This window comes from Typopeltis vanoorti, chromosome 11 (genome assembly GCF_054136105.1).
Source record: "Typopeltis vanoorti isolate ZY-2024b chromosome 11, IOZ_Tvanoo_1.0, whole genome shotgun sequence".
Lineage (NCBI taxonomy): Eukaryota > Metazoa > Arthropoda > Arachnida > Uropygi > Thelyphonidae > Typopeltis > Typopeltis vanoorti.
In genome coordinates this window covers 137,419,958-137,437,799 of record NC_143559.1, presented here as the reverse complement: position 1 = coordinate 137,437,799, position 17,842 = coordinate 137,419,958, and the positions used below count along the sequence as shown (strand labels likewise).

The window sequence follows — 17,842 nt, the reverse complement described above, 5'->3', positions numbered from 1 at the left end:
GCTCAAATCGATGATAATGACGAACAAATTGATTTGGCACCGAAGAAATTTACCCTCAAAGAAATGGACAAAATGTTTAGAATTGCTGAAACTTTTAAAGAAATCTTGAACGGTGATCCTAATCTCAAGTGATCACTGAAAATTCATCAGGAAATTGAAAATTCCATCCGTTGCTACTGAGTTTTATATGAAGAAAAAAGAAAGAAAAAATTCCACCAGACAACTCTACACCAATTTTTATCCAAGAAAGAATAATTGTATGTACTGTATGTATTTCTCATATATAAATAAAGATTAAAGAATAATCTTGTTTTTCTTAATGAACCTTCATTTTTTACTTAACACGTTTAACACATTTCTTTTTTACTTTATATATAAAATTTATTTGATAGATTTGAAAAATCCTTGGCATTGATCACCCATTTTACACGCATTATTTTTCCCGATTATTGCAGTGTTTTTCGTGGCAACAATAACCATGATAATTGAGGTATTCCTGTACTTATTTACTTCATTTTGGTATATTTGAAAAAGACAATCGAGTATCTCATTCTGAATAGTCTTAGAAACACCTTTAAAGACTGTAATGGTTTCTTAAATCTGGATCTAATTTCGACTCAAAATTCACTAATCCCCTAAATAGACTTGGATTTGCCATATCATTTTTTTTGTCATGTCCACGTAAAGGAATTTCAAAATTTCCACAAAATAACATAGTCAATTATCTAGGATAAAATTTCACGGTTTTTAGCAATCTTTTTGTTATGCTCATTAATTGAAATTCCGAAGTTTTTGTTTATCATCTACAGTTCCTAAAAAGCGACAAAGAAACTCCATAATCATGCAGAGGTTTCTGTGGTTAAGAAGTTCAATCGAATTATTTCGTTTTGAAATAATTTGAAATGAACTTGTTTTTTTTCGTAATTTCTTATAGTTTGTACTTTGAACTGTTAGTTCTCTTTCCCCCTGAAGATGTTAGTCTGACGACTAACAAAAAACTTGTCAGGTTTGTTTTTTAGTACTTGTTTAATTTTGAAAACAATTTTTTTAATAAAAATGTGGTCACAAAACCAAAATAATTTGATTGAACTTCTTAACCACAGAAACCTCCGCATGATTATATCGAAACTCATGGTGAGTTTAATTGGTCTAAAGTTTCACAATTTGAGAAATTACGCATTAAAAAGCAAAACTTTATAAACTGTTCGATATTTTTAATACGTTGCAGAGACAATGAAATTGTTCTCAAGTTCATTAAAATCAAATGCACATTCAAATCCGGGTTTGATTTTTAATCAAACGTGGATTTGAATAAGGCTAACAGAATATACATAAGAACGGAATTAGCTATATTGAGAGAAAGAATTGTAGCTACTAGAGGAGAATTGTCCAAGATTAACCAGGATACATGTAATATACATAACGAACTTGCCATATCACTTCCGTCCGAACTATGAAATAACATAGACACTATCACATACAATAAAGCTACAATGGTGTCCGAAAAGAAAAAATGCAGCCTAATTAAAAAATTTAGTTCCCTTCTAAAAGAAAACGAAAAGCAAAGGAAACATCTAGATTGTTCCAAAGTAGTAATTAACCTCTCCTCAAGAGTTCTAATGAGAGATGAAACAAATCTTCTTATGAAAGGCTTTAATTTCACTGTATCTCCATGACAAGTCCCAAAAATTGATATCATTGCCCAAATTGAAAAAGGAATAAGAAATGTACCAGGAGATATAGCAGATCTGATCCGCATTCAAAGCACAGCATTACTATTAAATTGCAAATTAGTACCAAAAAACCTACAAAAAACAGAATTTGCAGCCCTTAATAAACTCAAATCAGACAAAAACATATTTATAATCAAAGCAGACAAAGGGAATGCAACAGTGATTTTAAACTCAGAAGGTTATAACGAAAAAATGAAAAGCCTTCTTGAAGATTCCAACACCTATACAGCATTAAACAGAGACCCCACTTGGCGAACTCAATGACAAAACCAACGAACTTATCAAGAATATACCAAATTGGTCTGAGGAAATAAAAAGAAATTTACAATCAAAACATCCACTAGTTCCTAGAATATATGGAGTTCCCAAAATTCATAAGTGAGATGTACCACAAAGACTGATAGTAGATAGGTAGGACTGTCCTACCTCAAATCTGGCAAAGCACCTTACAAACTTGATTTTACTACATATAGGAAAAACACCATCTTTCATTAAGAACAGCACAGACTTCATGGAGAAAGTAAAAGATATACACATCGATCTTTCAGACATATTAGTGAGTTTAGATGTGGTCAGCCTTTTCACAAAGATTCCAAGAAATGAAACAGTAAACATCCTAGAAAATCTCTTCCTACCAGACATTGTACAGCTCTACGAACATTACATAAAAAAAAAACACATTCTTCCTTTACCAAGACAAACTCTGGGAACAAAAAGGACTAGCAATGGGTTCACACCTCACCAGCTCTAGCAAACCTCTATATGGAAAATTTTGAAAATAATGCTCTACAAAACTGGCACATCAAACCAAAAATTTGGTTGTGCTATGTGGATAATATCTTCATCATTTGCCAGGAACAGCAATAGAACTGACTGCATTTAAAGACTATCTTAATAACTTACATCCTAACATAAAATTTACTCTGGAACTAGAAGAAAATAAGAAACTTCCTTTCCTAGACATCCTTATAGAAATAAGTAAAAGAAAAAATAGATTGTTTTCCATTTACACAAAACCAACAAACACAGGAAGATTCCTTCATGCTACCTCACACCACCACCACCACCCCAAGCAAAAAATAGGCCTCATAAAAACCTTAAGGGATAAAGCATACAGCATCCCCAGTACAGAAGAAAAGTGGAAAGAAAAAATACAATACTTAACAGAGATCCTACAACTGAATGGTTTCAAAACTAAGTTAATTAAGAAAATTCTCAATACAGCACCTACAAGAAACTTAAATAAACAAGACTTCAAGAACGCAGTCACCTTCCTTATATCAAGAATGTCACAGATAAATTAGCCAAACTTCTCTACAAGTACAACATAAAAGTGACTTTCCTACCACTTGAAAAGATATCAAAATGTCTTCATCCTCTGAAACCTCCACATCACCCAATGAAAAAACCAGGAGTTTATAATATTCATTATTCCTGTGGCATCTGCTATACATAGGGCAGACGGGGAAATCGGGAGAACTCAACATCACCAGAGTTGAAGATCGGTACTATCAACATAAGAAACCTGAATGGCAGAGAAATGGAGCTAGCTGAGGAATTGGATAAGTACAAGATCGACATTAAAGGGTTGAGTGAAACACAAAAAAAAAAAGGCAAAAACTGGTGAGTTGTTTATGAGCAATAAATACAAAATGTTATATTCAGGCAATGACAATCAAAGAAAAGGAGTAGCCATAGTATTCAACACTAAATACGAGGCTAATCTTCTTGAATGGCAGGCAGTCTCAAGTGGAGTGATGTGGGCAAATATCAGAATGGTGCTGGACAATGAGACTTATTTGTGCCTATAGTCCTCACAGAAGGTTCTACTAAGGTACAAGTGGAGGAATTTTTTGAGGCTTTAGAGAAAGCAACTGACACAATGAAAAAGGAAAAGTTTGTCCTTGTTGGGGATCTAAATAGCAGAGTAGGAAATGATTGTCAGACATACAAAAATATATTGGGAAAATTTGGAGAAAAGAGCAAAGCTAATAATAACGTCATTGGATTTCTGCTCAGGACATGCACTGGTTATTACTAACACCATGTTCCAACATAAAAATGTGCACAAATTCACATGGAGAGAAGAGGCAAGCAATAAGAAAAGTCTCGTTGACTATGTTATTGTTGATAGTGATCTTTTCTCCCTGGTGCAGGACACCAGAGTGTTGTACAGAGGATTTAAAATTGGAAGTGATCACCATTTAGTCTTGAGCAGGATAAAATTGAATTTCATATTGAAAAGAAGAACATATAAGAAAGTTTTAAAATGAATAAAAGTTGAATAGCTCTCAGATGTGAACTGTCAACTAAAATACAAAAACATTATTCAAGAAAAAATGAAAAAGTTTGAGAACAGGAACCAGACCTTGGAAATTCAGTGACAAGCCCTGAAGAAAACATTGATTGATTCATCCAGAGTGGCATGTGGAGAGGTTTTCTGCAAGGATAGAAAAATCAGAACTCCATGGTCGTGGTGGACACAGGAAAAGTTAAAGAGGCAGTGAAGGAAAAGAAGACAGCATATCAAAATTTTTGGCAAATAAGTAAGCTTGTGCTCTTAGAGAATACAGAGACAAAAGTAAGAAAGCTTTACAGTGTGTAAAACTGGCTAAACAAAAGTCATGGGAAGAGTTTGGTAAGAACATAGATAATAAATATCAAGAAAGTGGCAAGATAGTCTAATGTATGTTCAGAAAGCTCAGAAATGGAAGAAAGAGTGCTGTAAAAGAAATTTGAGATGATAAAGATGATATGAAAACTGGGTAAAAAGATATCCTTGAGGTTTGGAGTAAGTACCTATAAAAATTCTTAAATGAAACAAGCAATAATAGCACAGTGGTAAAAAAACACTCAATAGGCATGCAGTCAGGAATACATATCCATACTGGAAGTAGAAAAAATCCATCAAAAGACTGAAATGTGAAAAGGTAGCAGGAGTAGTAAAAGTTAGACTGGTAAGACCTAGAAAAGTCTTACAATGGCTGCACTGCATATTTCAGAAGGCCTGGACAGAGGAATGAATTCCAGATGATTGGAGTAGATCTTTCATAATACCCATATCTCCTTCTTTTCAGCCATTTTCTGTCTACTGCTGGATGAAGGCCTCCTCCAGTTCTTTCCACCTTTCTCTGTTCTTCACTAAAAATCGTGCCTAAGTAGCTGAAATGTTTTACTTGTTCCACAGGTTCTCTGTTCACAATGCTGTTGACATTTTCAATGATTCTGATGAGATGAGTCCTTAGACTCCCTGGAGGTGTCATATAATAATAATATTTACCTAGACACCTTATTTTGTAGGCCTGATTGGCCATGTGGTTAGCGTATCCACTCTCCAGTCAAAAGGCTGTGGGTTCAAATCCCGCCATGGACATGGATGTTTGTGATTTTCTGTGAAAGCACTAGTGGTGGTAGTCGTCGGTAGATGGCATTGGTGTTAGATGATGAAGGTTCATGGAATAGTGAGATGAAGAGTTGTAAAGGTGGTGAGTCTTTGGACTCCCTGGAGGTGTGATATAATAATAATTGTCATCATCCAGGAATGTGTTAGCAGAGCTAATCTCAGGTGGTATGGTCACTTAAACAGAATTGGAGAGGAAATTTTGACAAGTGTTCGCTGCCTGTTTGTCAGAAAAAAGACCCAGAGGAAGACCTCGATATAGGTGGATTGATACAGTAAAAAATGTTTCAGAAGATAGAACTATAAGATCTGATGATGTTGGAGTCTTGACAGGTAACAGACTGATTTGGATGAAATTTGTAGATAGGAAGTTAGTAATGATGTAAATTTTTCATGTAGTGCTATCATATCCTGTATACCTCTTGAGGGTACATATCAGGAATTTGATGATGATGATATTGTTAGTATGAAAAAAAAAAAAAATCAACTATTTGAACATACTTTGCACATTAAACTCTCTAGGCCCAGTGTTATTGTATTTTATAGTAAATTTCTTTTAAAGCAGAATTACTGCATTGCACTTTGACTGGAACATTTTTGTTAATTTTTATTTTAATGAATGGTATGATGTGAAGATAACTCATACTTAATATAAATACACCTACAATGCATGTAGGTGTATTTATATTAAGTGTGGTATTCATGAACTATAATTTGTGCAAAAAGTTTGCTTTGAAACTGGTTTCTAATACCTGGTGTGTTTGTTAAATGATGAGTGGTGTATCTTAAATAATAGCTATTGTTTTTATCATTTTTCATAGCCAACTCATGTTACTAAATATACATTAAGTTTACAAACCTTTCCTGGGTAGGATTTACATAAAAATTTAATTTGTTTAAGTGCCTATTGTTTTAATTTTGTAAAATGTAAACGTGTGTAACATAATTTGTATTCTGTGTCTGTTCCATTTCAGATGGTTCACAGTTTAATGTGAAAATATTTATTGGAGTAGAATATGAATGCCCAAGAGGGCATCGTTTTATGTGTTCTGGTCCTGACAGAGTGTTGAGAGCAACAAGTTCTGGATTGATCAAGGCAAGTTAACCCACTAACTAAAATTACCATAAAAGGATTTCATTTCAAAGCATTTAAAACTTAGAACTCTATCTAGGTGGTACATGATTTTCACTGCCAGGTGGAAACACCACTGTTATGCTTATTGGAGTCATGAAGTGCTACCATGTTTTGTTTCCAGATTAGGGCTTAGTATGTCTTTCCCTCCCTCCCACTCTTTTCATATGTAGTGCTGGCTCTGCTAAGTATACTCAACACACTACTTATTAATAAACTAGGCAACCACACCACCTCTGTTTAAGGGTACAGCAGCAAAGCAGGTTCCATAGGCCAGCTGCTAGATAGTACTCAGAATTGAACCTGATGGAAACATGTCTGGAGGCTCTTCGTGATCATCTAGCAAATAATCCACTGCCACTTTTTCTTCCGGGGTCATGCATGGTGCCCATGTACAGCAACATGCAAGAAGCACTGTTGTGTCCATGCTTGAGAAGTATCAGTACTCCCTATATGGGAGTTGTGCACAGGCCCTCATGCTACACATCCTTTCTCTGGCACTAACTCGCCCATCTCATAAAAATAAATACACAGACACACCCAAAGCCAAAATACCACCAAAATTTTATACAATAACAATCACACTCCTACATTTATTTCACCAACATCCAAAGCATCAATGCAAATATTAATGATGTGCACTACCACCAGTTATTAAACCTAACTGAACTCCAACTGATAGTAACCTCTGTGGCTGCAGTTTACCTCAGTTATCTCAGTTACATCATGCCTGTATAAGAGCAGATTATGGGGTTTTTTTTTTTAATTTCGAGACCATGTGATTATCTAGGTATAAAAAGTATTTCTTTACAATTTTTATAAAAAAAATTGTCAATGATTTACTAAAAAAAATATTTAGCTAATAAATGATTTTTTATATATGCAACAATAACCTACGTACAATGACATTTCTTCAGAAGTTTTTAATAGTATGGTAGATTTTGAAGCATGGTGAAGCACACAACTCTATCTGGCAATTGGGTCACCACATACACTTTTCTTTCTAAAACTTCTTTCCTAAAACTATCTTGTGCAACAAATGGCTCATTTTCTTTATATATTCTGGAAAGTGCCTTCCTGTCAGTCTGATTGGGTTCCCTCCTTTAACTGGTCTTCCGCCTTTCTTATTAGCCATTAGGTGTGATCGGTTTCAATGATGTTCTCTATGAGATCCAGCATAAAAGCTGTGTATCAAGCTTACTACCTAACTTTGTGTATAGTACATATGCATTGTACACAAAGATATGCAAAAGGTGTCTGAATATTTTTACATAGTATCTCTGTTTGTTCCGGGTAGCAACATGATACGAAAGCATTCGGACTAAGCAATCAACACCTCCCATGGTGTTGCTATATTGTAATGCCACATCCTGTTTTTTTTTTTTTTTCACTGTTCCTTCCTTGTTGCTACATCCTCCATTTCGCTCCCATGGATGGTGCTGAGCATAGTGACATCTTTCTTGTCTTTTCTATTTCAAGGCAATGATCTTCCTTCTTTGAAAGATCCAAGTTTCTCCTTTCTTCAACTACTTCAGTTTGAGTTCTGCCATTTCTTTTCAGGTTGTGTTAGTAGTCCCATAAACATCAGTTTTCTTGGTAACTAAGTAGTCTGCAAGCTTGTGTCTGTTGAAATAATTATCTAAGGTAATGCAGTATCCTTATTCAACAGCATTAGGCAGTAAACTACATACCTGAGTACCTTTACTTGTATAAATTATCAGTAGCCTAGATTCACAAAGTTCAGAGCATTTCAAGCCAAAATGAGTGGTCCATTAGCATGTTCTGTTTCCAACCAAGTCAGCCCTTGTGTAAAATAAAGCTTTTATCAGCACAAACATCTTGTTCTAGTTTATAAACTTCCTGGAACTTCTTTTTGAGTTAGTCTAAAAAAAAAGCCTTTTAAGTTTTGGATGGTGTCTGGATCATCATTTTTTTTTTTTTTTTTTTTTTTTTATATAGACCAGTACCATTTTATTACTGATTTCTGAACTATGCCTTGAAGCAGTGATAACACTAAAAACACCTTCATTTCACTGCTTTCTGTGTCTTTCCTACGAAAACAACAAGAAAAACTTTTGAGGGTTGTAGCAACACTGAACTGCTTTGTTGTTCGTTTCCTCAATTAAACACCCCAGAATCCAGTTCACCTTGGAAAAAGAGGAAAACAACAGTCTCCCTTTCCTAGACACTCTAATCACTCATCAGCCTGATGTATCCTTGCCTTTCTCTGTTTACAGAAAACCTACCCATACAGGCAGATACATTCACCAGCAATCCCACTCATCCCTCTCACAACAATATGGGGTTATAAAAACACTATATAACAGGGCAAAATTAATCTTTTCAGATGACAATGCCCTAACTACTGAACTAAACCACATCTTTAACACTTTCTTAGCCAATGGCTACAACCCCCAAAAAATCCAAAAAATTTTAAAACCAGTTAACATCCTCCCCCCCCCCCTTCATAACAAATATCACCAAATCCTCCACCATTCCCTATATCTGGGACACCTTTGAAAAGATAATCAAAACCTTAAAAAAATATGATCTGACTTCTTGTTACAAACCATATAAGAAATTGACATCCCTTATCGTCTCCACCAAAGACCAGCCACTTCCCCTAGACCTACCTGGAGTATACCAGGTCCCTTGCAGCTGTAAACTGTCCTACTTTGGCCAAACAGGCAGGACAGCAAATTTCAGGATTTCGGAACACAAAGACTACATCCGGTTTCACCAATACAGCCACTCTGGGCTTGCAGACCATGCTCTGGATACCTGCCACAGAATATATTGGAAGAAGGCCATGTTAATACACTGCAGTAATTTAAATATGAAAGATTGTTCATGGAATCAGCCTCAGCTCTAAAAAACTTTCCAAACCCCAACAAATTGCATCTTGAGAACTTCAGCCCAACAGCCAAGACAACCCAATATTGCCCTCTAGGGGGGCACCTTTAGGAACAACAGTAGTTTTCTGTCTTCTGCCTCATTTCCTTTTTGTAGTGCCTGCGTGCACGTGTCATAGTTGTATGTTCCCATGAAGATGGCAATGTGATATTGCCGAAATATAGGAGATATTTATTAGTTTCTTTTAATTAATATCCCAGTATACATTGTAAATTCCTTAAATAATTTAATAGTCATGTGTTACTAACCTATAGGCTTATACATTGGAAATGCTTTTATTACCGAACCACTTACTTGTCACACTTTTTTAGCCAATGGCTATAATCCCCAAAAAATAGAAAGAAAAAAAAAAAGTACTAAATGCTCCCTGTAAATCCCTTCCATTACCTGATACACAAGACGACAGAAAAACTGTTACTATTCCTTACTTCCATTGCATATCTGAAAAGATATCTAGAGTGCTTAATAAATATCAGCTCCACACCACATCTAAACCATATGTTAAATTGGCAACCCTCATCCACTCACCTAAGGACAAACTCTCTCCTTTATCACAACCAGGAGTATGTAAAGTGTCCTGTACTTGTGACCTGTCTTGCTATGGGCAGACAGGTTAGGTTAGGTTAGGCAGATGTCCATAGAGAACATTTTATGTTCTCTATGGACATCTGCCATAGAGAACATAAAAAATACATTCTCCACTATCATTTTAGCAAGTCAGGACTAGTAGGCCATGCCTTGGATCAGCTGGAAGAAAACAAAAGCTATACAGAAGCCATTTTAAGTCTGATAGATTGTTTTGGAAATCAGCAGCTTTTAAACATTCTCCAGACCTCAACAAGTATGGCTGTATCAATTTACCAAAAATCTGGAAACAGTCATTTTAAGATCAAATGAATACTTGTTTTTTCTTTCTATATCCAAATAATAGATGCAATTAGGACTTTAGTTCATTGTATTGTCTTTTATAATTTTTTTGAAATGGTTCTGCTGTTATACCAAATTGTTGCAGTTTCATGTACTGTGACAAACTATATTTGTGCTCTGAAGATGCTGGATATAATACCAGCAAAATATTAGCAAATAAGTTAAATAAACAATAATATATATTTTGTGTTGTGAATTAATACCATTAAATAAAGCGTATATACTGCCAGCACATAAGATTTCTACTCGTTTAAAAACCTGTTCTGTTTCCTTTAAATGGTATTGAAGAATACAACAGGACCATTCAAGGAAAAAGAAATGAAAGCTGTTTTTTTTTAAATGTCACCCAACTGCTGTGGGACCAGATAGCGTCCATTATGAGATAGTAAAACATTTGTTGCCATCAGCTGTGGATCAATTGCTACTCTTTTTCAACAGAATCTTCTATGAGAACAGTTTTCTGGATAACTGTTCTCATAGAAGGCAATCAGGCAATCTTAGGAAAGGCAATAATAATAGCTTTTTCTGGGAAAAAGCTATTATTATTGCCTTTCCTAAGCCAGGAAAGGATCCAAAATTCCCAATAAGCAATCTGCCAGTTGCCTGTGCAAGATTCTGGAAAAAACTGGTTAGCTCTCATCTTTTATGGTTTCTGGAAAGAAATAAGTTTTCAAAACACAATCTGGTTTTGAAAAATATCATTCTGCAATTAATCATCTAGATCAACTGGAGGCATTCATTAGAGATGCCTTGATTTTCTTTGATGTGGAAAAAGCATATAACATTGATTTTAAATTTGGAATACTGAAAATCCCACACAATTTTGGTCTTAGAGGGAATCCATCTCTTTTTATCAAGAACAGAATCTTCCAAGTCTGAGTGGGAATTGCTCTCCCACCCACCCACATAACCAAGAGGATAGAGTCCCACAAGGTTCAGTTTTAAATGTTACACTTTTTACAATCAAGGTTAACTCCATAACCAAACATCTTTCTCCAACTCCGTGTGGATGACTTTACCATCTTCTATCATTCATGTAATGTGAGATCATAGAAAGTTGCAACAGGTCAGTGGACATCTTTCAAAGTGGATTCAGATTTTAACAGCAGAGGACATTTTGTGTGCATGTTTGCTGCAGATATGGTCTTCATCCAGAACTCAGACTAGGACAAACATTAATCCCAATTGCAATTTCTTAGGGCTCGTTCAACAAGAAACTTTTCTTCCTCACTCACATATGTCAGCTCCAAAATAAATGCTACAAAGCAGTGAACTTCCTTCATACCCCCTATCTCTTTCCTTCCCTCTTGGGGTGCTGACAGATGTTCTTTGCTTTGACTGTACAGAGAACTAATTAGATCAAAGCTTAATTATGGGTCCAAGGTCTATACTTCTGCTTGATGGCTAGACCCAATCCCATCATCTGTACTCAAGCAAAATGAATCACTTTTGTTGTTTCAGTGGCAACAGCTATCTGTGTTGTATGCTGCAAAAATAAAATCCTTGCCAAGACCATCCATGTGACCAGTTTTTTTGTCGTGATGGAAGAATCTGTACAACACCTGTACAGACAGCCCTTTGGTTTGCAAATAAAAGCTCTTAGATATTGGGGTAGACAATATTGCATAAATGCCATTAAATGCACTATTGCCGTGGCATTCATACATCCCACCATGCGGTTTTCCTCTGTGCAAGGTAGCCAAACATTCCACCCCTCCTGTCATCTGCTATTGGCTCTTTCAAGTTCATAGAAATGAGTACTTTGATTTTGTGCCTGTTTACACTGACAGTTCAAAATCAGAGACCATAGTGGGATCTTCTGCTGTCTTCCCTGATAATAATGTTTGCTCAGATCCACTAGAACGTAGCAGCTTTGCTGCTGAGCTATAGAGCTTGCTTTAAAGCATAAGATATTGGAGAAAAAATGCATGTATTTTGGGAGCTTTTTTCTTGTTTTGGGGAAAGGAAAAAAATTTTAGCTTCTATTAAGGGAGAAAGCTCCAACTTCTGCCTAACACTGAATTTAGCTTTACTTGAAAAGGGCCTATAAAATTTCATTACAGACTGGATTTGAACTAATGATGCATGGATATGTGTCTCGTCATACAAGTTCTATAAATTTAATAAGTGTTAAATTTTATATAAAAATCAGCTATAAAATAGTCAAACTATGATATTTCGAATAGTAAACTAGAACACATTCTGTATCTTATCAGTATTAAACACTAAAGCCGTGTGTTCATTCATTCATTGTATATGCAAACTTTGTCATTCTGCTTTGAGCTTTCTTTGTCTTAATTTTTGCAGGACAATGCTACTAAGGTAACCAGCAGTGACATGCCTCTGTATTTCCCTTGTCCTTGCAGGTAAGTAACATTTCCTTGTTTTGTGCATTTGCTTTCCTTATCATTAGCTTCAGTGTCATCTATATATAGGAACTGCTTGTCTAGGATTAAAACAGGTTTTAATTTTTTCATATTAGTCATATATTTAAAAACTAATATCAAACTCGTTTTGCTCACACTAAAACTGGTGGCTCCATCAGGGATTTAAATAAAGCACAAAAAACTTGGACTATTGTGCTCAAATCTGGTCACCTGGTTTTCAGTGTGATGTGGAGACATTTGAACGGATTCAGAGGCAAGTGACTAAGACAATGTCGGGACTTTGGAATGCTAGCTATAGAGAGAAGTTGAAGAGATGTGGATTACAGAGTTTGGTGGATAGGAGGAGATGTCATAGAGACATTTAAGTTAGAGGATTTTATCAGATTAATCCAGAGGGGATTATAAAAATAGTGGAAGGTGAGAGGGGAAGAACCAGAGGTCATCCCTTGAAGTTATTTAAAAGTGTGTGGGGGGGGGGGTAGATTTTTTTACATGGAGAACTGTCAGTGAATGGAACGCATTACCAAAATGTTGTTAATGCAAGGAGTGTTAATGATTTTTAAGATCCTATATGATAAATATGTTGTCAATTGAATGAATGACACACAATGAGTCTGCAGACTCCATGGAGGGTATGATAATAATAACTGTTGTCTAAACAATGAGTATGCTGACTCCATGGAGAGTATCATAATAATAATAGCAAAATTGTCTAAACACTGAAAAATTGTTACAAAAGAAGATAAATTGATTCATCCTAAAGCATGAATGTGAAGTCGCATGCCTTTCGTAGCTATCATTACACAATGACTGGACATGATTGTTGGCGAAATTGAAATCAGAGATGTTGAAGGATTTGATGAGAGATTTACAGTTGTCATTTAATATAAGACATTGATTCCTATTCAAAGTTTCATGTGATTGGTGACTGTATCAGATTCTTTTATAAGTCTAAAATAAAAGATTTCCTCCAAATACAGTCTAGTAGAAATACCCAGTTTACTGTATGGTTGGCTAGACCAGATCTTTTCTTTTATGCCCAACATCTTCCATGTGTTTTCTCACTTTAAATCCATGGCTTGTTTGCTTGATATAGGCCAGACCACATAAGCATGGTACTCTGTATGCACAATATATGTACTCCCAGGTATTTTTAAAAGGGTACTGTTCTTGGGAGACCTGACTAGGCTGCAAACTATTTGAATAGACTTGAAAGCTACTCTGATGTTATGATCATAACATCACAGTGACTTGGATGATAAACTACTCCAAAGCTGAAAAATACTCATCCTGAGACTATCAGTTCAGTGACCAACATCATCCAATCATGTTCAGTTGTTGCACATTTAGGACATAAAACCTTTTGCTCTGTTTCTTTATTTCGGTCTTACTTTCTCATGTAGCCTGTATGTACATATCTTTATCTGTGCGTTGTTCTCCTAAAGATATCAGTCTAATTTTGGCAAAATATAGGAAGTAGTAATTAAATTTAGTGATTATATCATCTATAATTGCCTTTCTAAAAATACCATCTTTATATTAGCAACAATCAATATATAAGATTGAATACCAGATTACTCGATTGCTTAAACTTACTTACTTTTTTGATATTAACTGACATCTTATATTTTTTATAGAATTCTTCTAATTTTACTATCTGATCTGTAGAGTAGGTTTTATATCTGCAGTTCCTCTGTTGCATTATTAATAAGATCTTCTATAAAGAAGTTAAAAAGTAGGTGTGTAAGTAAATAGTTGTGCATTGATATTACATTGCACCATTACTTTAGGGTGGTCTGATAATGTACAGTTAGTATTTTAAGTATTTCATAATCCATATCTTATTGTACTGCATTTGGAGTACTTTTCCATTTTAATGGAGTCGAATTCTTGTTTGAAATCAACAAGACAATAAGATATGGATTATGAAATACTTAAAATACTAACTGTACATTATCAGACCACCCTAAAGTAATGGTGCAATGCTGTTTCTGCAAGTTCTTGTAGGGTGAAGATCTGGTTATTTTTTATTTTTTTTTCCCACTGGGTTGTTCATATATTTGGGTAATTTGATTTGGCAGATTCCAGTAGAAATTTTGTGTCTCTTTATGACATAATAGTTATTGGGTAATAATTGTTTGCTACCTTTACCATGAGCTAAGATTATTTTTCCAGTTAGCCAATCATTCAGGATCATATCCAGAATAAAGGATTTTTATATAATACTATAAACCATCTTTTTTTAGAGGTTTGATCCTCTGATTTAAACAGTTCTGAAGAAATATAGTGAATTCCCTATGTTTTATTTAGCTTCATTTGTTTAACTGCTTCATTTACTCTGATGAAGCAATACTGTGCTTTATCATTTGGGAGCTTGTCAAAGGATTTGCTATCTCTCCCATTCTTGGAACACTTTTTGGAAAAAAGTTATATCAGATGTCTATTTGTTTTATGCCTCTAGTAGATATGGTTATCGGTGTTTTTCATAGTGATTGGCACAGAGATTGATAGATCAATGTTATTTCCTGTACTATTTTGTAATGGTTTTATAGTGATGCTTTGCATGTGCTTCTGTAAATATTTCTTTATGTAAAATAAATATATGTAACTAAACACATTTAAAGTATTTGTGCTAACCATCTAGCTTTGCGTTGCTTACATGGTCTGTTAATGTTACTTCATAAAATTTTATAATGGGCTTTGTCATTATATATATTACCATATTTAGTTTTGTCTTTCTTTTTTGATTTCCACAGTCCAAAATGTCATTAGTTATCCAGGTTTTAACTGTTCAGGTATGGAGAATTTTATGCTATGTGAGCTTTCTTATCTTTCCTAGCAATTTTCTGCAATGTTTGTTTGCATTACATAAAACATTCATCATGTTTGTTGCTGTTTCTCCCAAGATTTTATCTTCTTCATTCAATTCAGTAATAATATGATTAGATTTAATTATAGACAGTTTTATAACTTGGATATGATATTAAACTGTTGTTTAATCCTTTATCCAAGTGTAAACAAATGCAGTTTATCCTTGAATTCTCGTGATTACTAGGCTACTTATATAAAGACTGATGACTTTTACATCAGCCTTTATACACTACGCAGACCAGTTTTGACCTTTATTGAGGTCTCATCAAAGGGAGGGTACCCAGACCCAGGAAGTTACCAAGGTTGAATTAATTGCAGGCTTCATATAATTTCCATATATGAATAGTAAAAAAGGTGTATCACGTTATTCTTAAAATACTCTGAATCAAAAATAGTTGTAGACCTATAGCACATCAGTGCCACGTTTAAGGAACAAATAAGGATTGAGAAAAAAAAACCTATTGGCATTCTTCTTAAACAGCTGTAGGTTGAAATTGTTGTGAAATATCATGAGGAAGGCTGTTCCAGAGAACAGAAGTAGATGGAATAAATGAGGACGAGGAGAAGGGCTTGATGAGTTTACAGTTGTGCTGAAAAGGAATGTTGGACAACTGCTGCTCTTGTTTTAACAGGCCTCACAGCAAGTGGAGGAATGGTGTTTGCCAGTTCACTGGAGCATTGACCATGGAAGTGCCTGTAGAAGAGACATGGAGCTGAAACATTGCATCTGTGAGATTGAAGTCGAAGTGAGCCTGTGAGAGAAGGGCCATTTATCAGCTGAATTGCTCTCCTCTGGATAGCATCAAGAATTTTTAAGGAGATTTTAGGTGCACCATCCCAAATATGTGAACAGTTTTCTAAAGATGTGCAGATTTGGTATTTATTATACGATCAGTAGCTGAGTGGGTGTAAATTCTTTTCTGCTCAACTTTCTTGAGTGGAAAAAGTATTCCTAGTTTTTTTAGAAGCTGAAGAAACTGTTAATGTGATGTGTTTACGTTAGGAGAGGTTGGAGATAAATGTCAGTCCAATAACACAGTATACAGGAATACCTCGATTATCGCGGTTTATAATTTGATACCAAAATTCCAATTATTGCGCTCCATATTCGAATTATTGTAGTCGCAAGATGTAGGCCCACTACATATGCAACCAGTTTGAGTCGCCACTCTCCAGGTATCACCCTCTTGTAGCGCTTCGTTTTTATCCAATGGCATCTGCTCATCAGTAACTGTCTGCCTTTGTCTGAAGTACATGTGGATATTTATTTCTCTTCTTATTTACCCCTACAATGAATGCTAAAAGAAACAAGGATGATATCAAGTCTACAGCTATCAAGAAGAAACGTAGAGTGATCAGCTTAGAAGATAAGTTGCATATTATAAATAAGTATGAAGCAGGCATAACCAAAGCCAAAATTGCAAGAGAGTATGGTCTAAATGAATCGATGTTCGCCATATTTTAGACCACGCTGCCAACTATAAGCAACTAGGACAAAGTGCGTCGACCTCATCTGGGTCCCAAACTACGAGAAACAGAAGCCATCTTGTGATTGAAATGGAAACGCTATTGTCAGTGTGGATAGAAGATTGTAACCAAAAGATAATTCCTCTTAGTCAAATGACTATAAAAACAAAAGCATTGAATTTGTTTGAAACTTTAAAAAGAGAACAATTAGAAAGCGAAAATGATTTGGCGTCAGTAGTGGAAGAATCGGTTCAAAAAGTGATCGAGCATTCATAGTGTTCGTGTACAAGGTGAAATTGCAAGTGCCGATGAAAAGCAGCAGCTAGTTTTCCTGAATTGCAACAGATCATTGAAGAAGGAAATTATACTGATGATCAGATATTTAATGCTGACGAAACAGGCTTAGTATGGGGAAAAAAATGCCCACTAAAACATTTTTAGCAAAAAATGAAAAATCACAGCCTGGTTACAAGGTTTCGAAGGAGCATGTAACACTTTTACTATGTGGCAATGCTTCTGGAGATTACAAGATGAAGCCTCTCTTTATTTATAGTTCACAAAATCCTCTCCCACTTATAAGTTTAGATAAAAATTTTCTCCCTGTTCATTGGAGATTCAATAGAAAAGCTTGGGTGACCAAAACTATTTTTGAGGATTGGTTTAAAAACTGTTTTTGTCCTGAAGCTGAAAGGTACTGCAAGTCATTAAATCTTGATTTTAAAATCTTGTTGATATTAGATAATGTACCTAATATCAACAACCTAATATCAACATGTACCTAATAAAATGATTGGTGAGAATTGTCATAGGTTATGAATGGGATTGAATGTCAGTGAGAGAGACAATCATTAATATATAGGTGGAAGAGTGCAGGTAATAGCATTGAACATTTTGGGTAGAATCTGATGAAAGAAAACATCCACCATTACTCAGTCGGTTACCAGAGAGGATGCTGGTAATCCATTCTCAAGGGAAGGAGGAATACTATAAAATGGTAGCTTGGTAAGAATAC

At 35.1% G+C, this 17,842-nt stretch overlaps 1 protein-coding gene across 2 annotated transcripts in view; it reads left to right on the top strand.

Moving 5' to 3' along the window:
- Nucleotides 1-17,842, top strand: part of LOC150102101 (nonsense-mediated mRNA decay factor SMG8) — a 384,051-nt gene that overhangs the window by 338,185 nt on the left and 28,024 nt on the right. For both annotated transcript variants that reach the window (XM_090399980.1, XM_090399979.1), the window contains 2 exons: nucleotides 6,108-6,229; nucleotides 12,413-12,471. In XM_090399980.1, coding sequence (XP_090256106.1) covers nucleotides 6,108-6,229; nucleotides 12,413-12,471 — 181 coding nt within the window. The remainder of the gene's footprint in view (nucleotides 1-6,107; nucleotides 6,230-12,412; nucleotides 12,472-17,842) is intronic.